Below are 12265 nucleotides of genomic sequence, written 5' to 3'. Positions count from 1 at the left end.
TTTTGTGTGTGTGTTGTGATTTTTTGTTTTTTGCTATTATATAAACAATGCTAAAGTAAATTTCTATGCACTGATACCTTTCTGCATATGTGGAAATATTTGTAGGATTAATTCCTGGTGGAATTGTTGGCTCAAAAGATAAATGCGGGCTTCCCTGGTGGCACAGTGGTTGAGAGTCCGCCTGCCGATGCAGGGGACATGGGTTCGTGCCCGGTCCGGGAAGATCCCACATGCCGCGGAGCGGCTGGGCCCGTGAGCCATGGCCACTGACCCTGCGCATCCGGAACTTGTGCTCCGCAACGGGAGAGGCCACAACAGTGAGAGGCCCGCGTACCGCAAAAAAAAAAAGATAAATGCATTGGGACTTACCTGGTGGCGCAGTAGTTGAGAATCCGCCTGCCAATGCAGGGGACACGGGTTCGAGCCCTGGTTTGGGAAGATCCCACATGCCGTGGAGCAACTAAGCCCGTGCGCCACAACTACTGAGCCCGCGTGGCACAACTACTGAAGCCTGCGCGCCTAGAGCCCGTGCTCCACAGGAGAAGCCACTGCGATGAGAAGCCCACACACCACAACAAAGAGTAGCCTCTGCTCGACGCAACTAGAGAAAGCCCACGTGCAGCAACAAAGACCCAACGCAGCCAAAAATAAATAAATAAATTGAAAAAAAATTTTTAATTAAACTAAGAAAAAAAGATAAATGCATTTAAAAGAGTGATAGATATCACCAAAACACCCTCCTTAAAAGGTTGTACCAGTTTTCACTATTATCAGCAAGTTTTTTAGATGCCTATCTATCTTCACCATCATTGTGTATTAAAATTTAATACCTGCTTGTCTGACAAATGAAAATGGGATCTTACTGTTTTGACTGGCATTTCTTGTGTGAGTGAAGTTGAACATTATTGACATAGTTTTTGTGTGTTCTGCCTGTTCTGTTTGTCAGGTTATTCATCTTTATCTTTCATTAGTTTTTAAGTTCTTTACATTTTCATGAAATTATTTCTTTATTTTTTATTGCATATATTTGTCTACAGTTTTTTGTGGTCTTTCAACTTTTTGTTTATGATGTATGGTATTTTTAACCATGTAAATTTAACTTTTTATATGCTTATCTTATAACCTAACATATTATAAGCTTCATAAGTGCCGGGACTGCATCTTACTAATTGTTATATTACTCATCTTATCTAGCACTGTGCCCTTTTATAGATGCTCTTAAACTGTAGTAATAGTTGCATCCTCCCAAAACTGTAGGGGAAACAAATTATCCTTACTCTTTTCTCTTTAGAAAACCAAAATAGAATATCTTATAAGGGTTAAATAAGTTGAAAGTGACCAATCAGGAGAGTTTGTAATCAACAGGGATAGTCCAGTGGCTTAAACAAAAAACCTCAGCATCTTTCATTTGTATTTTGATCAAGTTGAATTGCAAGTCCTTGTGATGATCAGGGAGAAGTTAACAGGCACACTTAACCACTCTAAAAATAATGGGCAAATAATACTAAGAATTACTTGATGTGACTTTATCGAAACTCTATAAACAAATACCCGAAAGGATGCTCAACATCACTAATCATTAGAGAAATGCAAATCGAAACCACAATGAGATATCACCTCACACCAGTCAGAATGGCCATCATCAAAAAATCTACAAAGAATAAATGCTGGAGAGGGTGTGGAAAAAAGGGAACACTCTTGCACTCTTGGTAGGAATGTAAATTGATACAGCCACTATGGAGAACAGTATGGAGGTTCCTCAAAAAACTAAAAATAGAACTACCATATGACCCAGCAATCCCACTACTGGGCATATACCCTGAGAAAACCATAATTCAGAAAGTGTCATGTACCACAATGTTCATTGCAGCTTTTTACAATAGCCAGGACATGGAAGCAACCTAAGTGTCCATCAACAGATGAATGGATAAAGAAGATGTGGCACATATATACAATGGAATATTACTCAGCCATAAAAAGAAACGAAATTGAGTTTTTTGTAGTGAGGTGGATGGACCTAGAGACTGACATAGAGAGTGGAGTAAGTCAGAAAGAGAAAAACAAATACCGTATGCTAACACATATATATGGAATCTTAAAAAAAAAAAAAAGGTTCTAAAGAATGTAGTGGTAGGACAGGAATAAAGACGCAGACATAGAGAATGGACTTGAGGATACGGGGAAGGGGAAGGGGAAGCTGGGATGAAGTGAGAGAGTGGCCTGGACATATATACACTACCAAATGTAAAATAGATAGCTAGTGGGAAGCAGCTGCACAGCACAGGGAGATCAGCTCGGTGCTTTGTGTCCACCTAGAGGGGTGGGATAGGGAGGGCGGGAGGGAGACATAAGAGGGGATATGGGGATGTATGTATATGTGTAGCTGATTCACTTTGTTATACAGCAGAAACTAACACACCATTGTAAAGCAATTATACTCCAATAAAGATGTTAAAAAAAACCACAAAAAACTCTAAAGCAGTCCTCATATAAAGAGAAATTATAACCAGCTGAGAAAACCATGAAATTTTCTTAAGCTAACCATGATCTTTTTTTAATATATAATCTATCAAACTCTTAGCTAATCATAGAAAGGAATGGACTTTTTCTCCCTCCCACTACCTGTCTATTAAAGTGAATCAGATATAATCATGCTTGTGTCAAAAGTTCAAAAGGGAAAATGGAGGTAAAATGAGCTGAATTGGCATTCTTCCCTCAACATTGTACCTGTAAGCTTGATATGTTGTTTCAGAGATTAACTTTATAGACTTCCGTACCCATAAGTATGAAAATTCTTAGGGAACTCTTTTCACAAGCTTGATCTTAACATATTGAATAAAGAGAGCAGCTAATCCCTTTTGTAAAGTAATTTGAGAGGAGGGAATTCAAAATGTAAAGTCTCACCTGCAGAAAACACTCAATTCTGTAAAGGCCTTTCTATCTTTAGACACTTACAAAGACTTAATATTTTAATGCGGAAGGGTGAACTTGGTTAAAAAGCCAATGGGTGAAATTAGAGAGAAATAATCCAGTGCTTTCTTTCTGGGAATTATCATCCTGCTCTCCAGGGGACCTAATTTTATTCCCTGTGGGGAGTGAGAATACCCCTCTGTACAGCAAGCCAGCATCTCTAAATATAAGCTTGACTTTTAGTATAATAAGAGTCTTGTTAGGTGCAATTTTGCTCTTAGTCATTAATACAATGAACAAATGTTGTGGTTACCTGGGAAAGAAAATTCAAGTGCTTTTAAACCTCTTGTGAGATTTGGTTTCATGCTTGAAACCTATACAGTGTTATGCCCAATAGCATCTGTAGAAGATTCCAAGCTATAAGGTATACTACATAGAGAAGTTAATACACGTTGGAAAAAATTGAAACCACTGCAAAATGGGTTTAAGGTCCTGAATAAAAAGCTTTTCTTTTGCTGAATGACACTTACTGGTGGCATTAAGTTTAACAAATGATTGGAAGTTTCTTAGGGGTGAATTTTACATGATGATGATGTCCCTGTAAGAAGCCAGTCTTTCCTTCTGGTGACACTTTTTCTTTTCAGCTTTAAAACAGTTTGTCATTCTACAAGTGCAAAGACTGAATAAAGGACAAAATATAATCTGAGAGTATATAGTATTAAATAGCATTTTCAGTATGGTATGGCATTAATTGTGTTAGGTCATTTCTGTCCCTACCAACTTTGTGATATTATATGCATTTTAAAATCTATTCTTGATTATAAAATTGTAGTGGTATACAGCTTCTGCTAATAGCCCTCAGTCGTAAACCATTTTAAATTGCATTTGGTAGTGTATTTTCTCTTTAGGATCAGTAAACGATAATAGAAATCTTTCTTATTACTTTAAGTTTAGAATTTGACCGAAGTAGTCTTTGCGTTCTTTCAAGAATAGTCTTCCATTCCGATGTAACCTAAAGGTACTGGGCATTATGTTTTCAGTTCTTAAACTTGCCCTCAGCCTGTAAGCTCTGGATAGATAGACCTTATGTGTATGATTCCTAATTTCCTATTGGTGGTAAGAGTGCATTGCTCTCTTTCCCTGCTGTTTTCTCGCATTTTTAAGAAGACTATTAAGAATAATTCTGTATTCTTTTCTTTCACTATGAAACATCTAATTTAGTCGTAATAACAAAATATTTTGTATTTCATTTCAAAGTAGTTAAGGTCTGTTTCCCCTATGAGCGTTGTATACTAAACTGTACATTTTTACAGCTTACTGAAATAGAAAAACTGACCTATGTTTATGTAACTGACGTCAGGCAGAATGACATCCAAAAGCATATGTACAAATGTGCATTTTAAAAGTTGTATTCTAGTATAAATAACATACTTTTTAACAGCCATGTAAAAAATGTACTTTTTTACATTTAAAGGTAAAATGTCATCTTAACTTTATGATTTTCTTATATTAACATAACTAGGCTTGCCATATTATCAATTTGACAAACAGGTCCTCCCCCAACCCCCCACTTTTTTGAAGTCCCTATAACATGCTTCAACTTAGGAGTGATTTTCTGTTTGTTTCAGACAAATCTGCCTATTTTCAAGCTGAAGGAATCTACCGTTAGAAGAAGATACAGTGACTTTGAATGGCTGCGAAGTGAATTAGAAAGAGAGAGTAAGGTAAGAATTATTTGTAATGTGACTGTAAAACGAAACATTCCAAATTTTAACGTTTAAGACTTCTCAGGAGAATGATCTTGAATAAAGTGAGTAAAATAAAACATTTCTTTTTTTTTTTTCAAATAGTTCAATTTCATTTTACTTCATAGGAGATGGGGGAAGTGTGCAGTTTTTCCTTAGAACTCTTCCTTCTCATGTCTACTTCAGTGGCCCAGTTGAGGCCTGTGCTGACTCACACTTAGATAACTCTTCTTAGAACTTTCTTGCTATTGCTTCCTTCCTTTCCATGATCTTCCTGTCCCACCTTCCTCTCTTCCCCTTGCTAAATTTCTCTTCTTCAGTACATCTCCTATATCAGTGTATTTCCATTTTCTTTTTTTTTTTTACTGACGCTATACTTTTTTTTTTTATCATCACACATTTACATATAACAGAAGTTTCGTAAACCAGTACTTACCTTACTCTGTGTGACAGGTACTGATATTCCTCAGATTAGCTTTTTAAATGATGGCCATGATCTACTGTTGGGTGGCTACCTGCAGTTTTAGAACACTGTCATATATCCTGATAATAATTGTCTTCTCTTAGAAGAAATTTGGTGGCTTTGGCTGCAACATAGAGAGAACAAGGTCTCATTCTAATGTCTCTTATTTCAGCCCTACATCAGAATGACATATATGGCATGGAGTCATGAAAAGTACACTCAGAATAGCAAAAAGTTATCTTGTGACTCAAGTGTAGTAGGATAAGAAGTGGGTATGGTAGGAGCCCTGAAGTAGGTTAAGGCTAACTCGTTCTCGCTTCTGAAGCGTACTAAGAAAAGGAAGGAAAACGTCCTTAACCACAAAAATGTGGCTGGATACTAGAGCAACATATACAAATCATAGCATTCCATCAAAAATGGAAAAACAGTTTTACTCCAAAGAATATCCAAGTATAAAATACTTACAGATAAAACTGGAAATATAAGACCCATGTAAAGAAAACTTTAAAACTTCACTGAAAGATCAAAAGAAGACCATAATAAACAGAAATATTACATTCCTGGTTTGGAATATTCACTTTTGAAGATTCATTTACTCTATAAACATTTGAGAGCTCATTCTGTGTGTTCTGTCAGTTGCAGACAGAACTGTGAACAAATGAAGGGTCCCTACTTTTATGGCACTTTATTGGGTAAGTTGGGGTAGTGGTGAAGGGAGACCAGAAAAAGATGGTAAGATATATAATATGTTAGATGGTAATATGCTCTAAAAATCAAAATTAAGGGAAATAGGGAGTGCCAAGAGAGCTGTCATATAGGACAGTCAAGGGAAGGCCTCTCTTAGAGGTGGGATTTTAGCAGTAGACCTGACAGAAATAAGGCAGTATCTCCTAACTTATTTATAAATTTGTAAAATTCTAATACAAATCTTATTGGAGTTCTTTATAAACCTGCAGATTTATATAGAGCTTTAGAATCAGAGAAAGCTCAAGAATAGCCAAAAGTTATTTTTACCAATAATTTAGCACCTGCAGACATCAGAGCATATGTTAAGACTATAGTAATTAAAACAATGTAGTATTGCTTTAGGTATGGACAAATAGATTAGCAGAATGTCAGAAAATTTAGAAGCTGACCACATGTTTACTGGAAATTTAGTTCATAACAAAAATAACATTGTCAGTTTATGCAGAAAGGAATTTATATTCAGTAAATGGGGTTGAAACATTTGACTATTTGGGAATAAAGATTTATAACTCACTGTATATAAATTACAGATGGTTTGAAGATCTAAATGTACAAAACAAGTTAGGAGAGTTTTGGGTAACAAAGAAGAAATTTTTTATGACCATAGGGAAAAGTGTCTTTTTTTCCCCCACCTTTATTGAGATAGAATTGACAAATAACATTAAGTTATATAACACAATGATTTGATATATGTATATATTGTGAAATGATTACCATAATAAAATTAGTTAATACATCTGTCACTTCACATAGGGGTTTTTGTTTTTGTTGCTTTGTTGTTAGTGGTGGTAACATTCAGTATCTCTTGAAACATTCAATGTTTCTCTTAGCAGCTTTTAAGAGTACAATACAATCCTGTTAACTATAGTTACCATGCTATACATTAGATCCCAGAACCTACTCATCTTTTAACTGAAAGGTTGTACCGTTTGACCAATGTCTCCTCATTTCCCCCACCCCTCAACCCATCTACTACTCTCTGTTTCTGTGAGTTCAGCTCTTTTAGATTCCACATATAAGTTAGATCATACAGTATTTGTCTTTTTCTGTCTGATTATGGGAAGAAGTGTCTTGTTAGGCTTGTGGCTTTGCTTAACATAGCACCTGGCACACTGGAGTGTTTAATACGCATTTCATGAATGTATACATCACTTTTTTATGACAGCCTTATTGACATAATTCACATGCCATACAATTCACCAATTTAAAATGTACAATTCATTAGCTCTAGTAGTTTTCTGGTAGCATCTTTAGGATTCTCTATGTATAGTATCATGTCATCTGCAAACGGTGACAGCTTTACTTCTTCTTTTCCGATTTGGATTCCTTTTATTTCCTTTTCTTCTCTGATTGCTGTGGCTAAAACTTCCAAAACTATGTTGAATAAGAGTGGTGAGAGTGGGCAACCTTGTCTTGTTCCTGATCTTAGTGGAAATGCTTTCAGTTTTTCACCATTGAGGACGATGTTGCCTGTGGGTTTGTCATATATGGCCTTTATTATGTTGAGGAAAGTTCCCTCTATGCCAACTTTCTGCAGGGTTTTTATCATAAATGGGTGTTGAATTTTGTCGAAAGCTTTCTCTGCGTCTGTTGAGATGATCATATGGTTTTTCTCCTTCCATTTGTTAATATGGTGTATCACCTTGATTGATTTGCGTATATTGACGAATCCTTGCATTCCTGCAATAAACCCCACTTTGGTAAAGTAGCAGGATACAAAATTAATGCACAGAAATCTCTGGCATTCCTATACTCTAATGATGAAAAATCTGAAAGTGAAATCAAGAAAACACTCCCATTTACCATTGCAACAAAAAGAATAAAATATCTAGGAATAAACCTACCTAAGGAGACAAAAGGCCTGTATGCAGAAAATTATAAGACACTGATGAAAGAAATTAAAGATGATACAAACAGATGGAGAGATATACCATGTTCTTGGATTGGAAGAATCAACATTGTGAAAATGACTCTACTACCCAAAGCAATCTACAGATTCAATGCAATCCCTGTCAAACTGCCACTGGCATTTTTCACAGAACTAGAACAAAAAATTTCACAATTTGTATGGAAACACAAAAGACCACGAATAGCCAAAGCAATTTTGAGAACGAAAAACGGAGCTGGAGGAATCAGGCTCCCTGACTTCAGACTATACTACAAAGCTACAGTAATCAAGACAGTATGGTACTGGCACAAAAACAGACACATAGATCAATGGAACAGGATAGAAAGCCCAGAGATAAACCCACGCACATGTGGTCACCTTATCTTTGATAAAGGAGGCAGGAATGTACAGTGGAGAAAGGACAGCCTCTTCAATAAGTGGTGCTGGGAAAACTGGACAGGTACATGTAAAAGTATGAGATTAGATCACTCCCTAACACCATACACAAAAATAAGCTCAAAATGGATTAAAGACCTAAATGTAAGGCCAGACACTATAAAACTCTTAGAGGAAAACATAGGCAGAACACTCGATGACATAAATCACAGCAAGATCCTTTTTGACCCACCTCCTAGAAAAATGGAAATAAAAACAAAAATAAACAAATGGGACCTAAAGAAACTTCAAAGCTTTTGCACAGCAAAGGAAACCATAAACAAGACCAAAAGACAACCCTCAGAATGGGAGAAAATATTTGCAAATGAAGCAACCGACAAAGGATTAATCTCCAGAATTTATAAGCAGCTCATGCAGCTCAGTAACAAAAAAACAAACAACCCAATCCAAAAATGGGCAGAAGACCTAAATAGACATTTCTTCAAAGAAGATATACAGACTGCCAACAAACACATGAAGGAATGCTCAACATTGTTAATCATTAGAGAGATGCAAATCAAAACTACAATGAGATATCATCTCACACCAGTCAGAATGGCCATCATCAAAAAATCTAGAAACAATAAATGCTGGGGAGGGTGTGGAGAAAAGGGAACACTCTTGCACTGCTGGTGGCAATGTGAATTGGTGCAGCCACTATGGAGAACAGTATGGAGGTTCCTTGGAAAACTACGAATAGAGCTACCATATGACCCAGCAATCCCACTACTGGGCATATACCCTGAGAAAACCATAACTCAGAAAGAGTCATGTACCAAAATGTTTATTGCAGCTCTATTTACAATAGCCCAGAGATGGAAACAACTTAGGTGTCCATCATCGGATGAATGGATAGGGAAGATGTGGCACATGTATACAATGGAATATTACTCAGCCATAAAAAGAAACGAAACTGAGTTATTTGTAATGAGATGGATGGACCTAGAGTCTGTCATACAGAGTGAAGTAAGTCAGAAAGAGAAAGACAAATACCATATGCTAATACATATATATGGAATTTAAGAAAAAAAAATGTCATGAAGAACCTAGGGGTAAGACAGGAGTGGAGACACAGACCTACTGGAGAACAGACTTGAGGATATGGGGAGGGGGAGGGGTAAGCTGTGACAAAGCAAGAGAGTGGCATGGACATGTATACACTACCAAACGTAAAATAGATAGCTAGTGGAAAGCAGCCACATAGCACAGGGAGATCAGCTCGGTGCTTTGTTACCGCCTGGAGGGGTGGGATAGGGATGGTGGGAGGGCGGGAGACGCAAGAAGGAAGAGATATGGGAGCATATGTATATGTATAACTGATTCACTTTGTTATAAAGCAGAAACTAACACACCATTGTAAAGCAATTATACTCCAATAAAGATGTAAAAAAATAAAATAAAGTGTACAATTCAGTGGTTCTTACTATATTCACAACGATGTGCAACCATTACTATAGTCAGTTTTAGAACACTGTAATCACACCGTAAGAGAAACCCCATACCCGTGAGTAATCACTACCAATTTCTCCTCACCCAGCCCTAAACAACCACTAATCTTTCTCTATGGATTTGCCTGTTCTGGGCATTTCATATAAATAGAAACGTAGAATATGTAGTCGTTTGTGTCTGGCTTCTTTCACTGGCTTCTTTCACCGAGAGTGTTTTCTAGGTTCATCCTATTGTATTGTTAATCACTACTTCATTTCTTTTTATTTCCCCAAAATATTCTTTTGTATGGATAAACCACATTTTATTTATCCATTTATCATTGGCAGACATTTGGGTCATTCCTGCTTTTTGACTATTGAGAATAATGCTGCTATGGGACTTCCCTGGTGGTCCAGTGGTTAAGACCCTGCTCCCAATGCAGGGGGCCCGGGTTCGATCCCTGGTCAGGGAACTAGGTCTCGCATGCCGCAACTAAGACCCACGCAGTCAAATAAATAAATAAATAAATATTAAAAAATAGTAATAATGCTGCTGTGAACATTCATGTACAGGTTTTTATATGGACATATGTGTTTGTATTTCTTGGGTACATACCTAAGAATGGATTTACAGCCATATGATAACTCTGTTTAACCTTTTGAGGAACTCCCAGACTTTTTTTTCCAGAACAGCTATACCATTTTTACATTTCCACCAACAATGTATAAAGGTTCCATGTTTTTCCACATCCTCACCAACATTTAATATTATCTGATTTCTTTATTATAGCTTTCTTAGCGTGTGTGAAGTGGTATCTCGTGGTTTTCATTTTCCTGATGGCTAATCATGTTGATCATCTTTTCATGTACTTATCAGCCATTTACATATCTTCTGTGGAGAAATTTTTTTTCAGATCTTTTGCCCATTTTATTGAGTTTCTTTTATTATTGAGTTGTATATAGAATATACTAAAAAAACAAAAAAAACCTCTTACAAGTCCCTCATCAGATTTACAGTTTGCAAAAATCTTCTCCCATTCTGTGAATTGTTTTCACTTGATGTTGTCCTTTGACGCACAGTACTTCACTTTTAACATTAGACCAGATAATTATTTTGGGCATTTAACCTGTGTGAAAGTTGTACATACATTAGTATTGCTAAGAACAATTAATCAAGTTGTTTTATTTATATATTAGTACTTTTAATTAAGATCTGTTATACTAGACTAGAAAGTAGATGAAATTTATTGTATTTACTGGTCATTATGGTTCAATCTTTTAGCTTTTTTTATTTCAGTATGCTTTCACTATATTATGCTGGCCAGATATCCTTCTGTCCACTTCTTGCCCCACATACACACACATATCATCAGACTCATTACTTTTAAATTGGTGTAAGAATTCTAAGTAGATCTTTTCAGACTGCTTAAGCAAAAATAATTTGATGTTGAAGATCTTTGGGATCTTAGCTGGACAAACCACTCATGATTTTTGTAGGTGATTAATCCTGTTGCCTACAACCTTACCATCCATTTCAATGAGTATTTTGAGTATTAGTAAGAACGTATCTCTACGGATGATAATACCTAGTAATTTTTAATCTTATATTTCATGCTAAATTCTACCCTGAATTAATGGTGGTCATTTTGTTAACACACTGGTTCTATATTCCTTTTTTTATAATAGCTTTATAGATACAGATGTTTTTTCCTGCCCATCATATAAACTATTCTGCTGGAGCTCAGCTAGTTCAGCTAAAAAACATGATCCCTGTTTTTTAATTGTAAGTTCCCTGCAGGTTTTAACTCTTCAACTTGACAAATGCTAATATAGGGGAGAGATTTAAGAATGTTAAAGCAAACTTATGAAGACAAATCTTTAGATGTCTTAAGCATTGGGTATCTGGGGAGAGTAGATCTAGGAAGGAATTACAAAGTTTATGTTGGGCATTGGTTTTGTGTTTCTTTTTAGCTCTTTGTTTTTTGCTGATCTGTAAGAAGTTGTATGATCTTTCCCTTTTTTACCTTGTTGAATGATCGTTTTAGGATAGAAACTCTGCATCAAGGGTTTTAGGTTTTACCTCTTAGAATATATATGATTTTATTACTGGTGTTTACTATTTATATTTCTCCTTGTTTGACTTGTTTGCCCACACCTTTTCTCTGTTTTAACATAAGATAAGGATTCACCTAAGTGGTTAGACATTTAACAGATATTTGAGCTTCTGTTGTATGCCCAGCTTTTCTTAAAATAACCATAAAAAGCCTGAGACAAGGGTCCTTGATTTGAAAGCATTAATAGGATAGATTGGTGGTTCTCCACCGGGGCAGTTTTGTTCCCCAGGAGACATTTGACAGTGTCTGGAGACCACTGTTATTGTCACAACTGTGGGGTGCCTACTGGCGGCGTCTAGTGGGTAGAGGCCTGGGATGCTGTTGAATAGGTATTCTACGGTGTACAAGAAACCCCTCCCCCCAGTACATTATCTAGTTCAAAATGTTAATAGTGCCATGGTTGAGAAATTCTGAGATAGAGAACCCAACTAACCTGTGAAATAAATAGCTAGGTGCTATTTAATTCAAACAAATATTTGAGCTCCAGATAATTCCCAGAAGAGGGAGATCAGTCATAAGTTGTCCCTAGAGGAAAG

At 36.4% G+C, this 12265-nt stretch overlaps 1 protein-coding gene across 1 annotated transcript in view; it reads left to right on the top strand.

Annotated features, from left to right (window-relative positions):
• SNX3 (sorting nexin 3) overlaps positions 1-12265 on the top strand; it is a 50478-nt gene that overhangs the window by 35281 nt on the left and 2932 nt on the right. The window contains exon 2 of the mRNA XM_030882898.3: positions 4539-4634. Within this exon, the coding sequence (XP_030738758.1) occupies positions 4539-4634 (96 nt within the window). The remainder of the gene's footprint in view (positions 1-4538; positions 4635-12265) is intronic.

Source organism: Globicephala melas, chromosome 14 (assembly GCF_963455315.2).
Source record: "Globicephala melas chromosome 14, mGloMel1.2, whole genome shotgun sequence".
NCBI classification, from domain to species: domain Eukaryota; kingdom Metazoa; phylum Chordata; class Mammalia; order Artiodactyla; family Delphinidae; genus Globicephala; species Globicephala melas.
The sequence above is the reverse complement of the archived record's forward strand: the minus strand, read 5'-3'. Positions and strand labels throughout refer to the sequence as shown.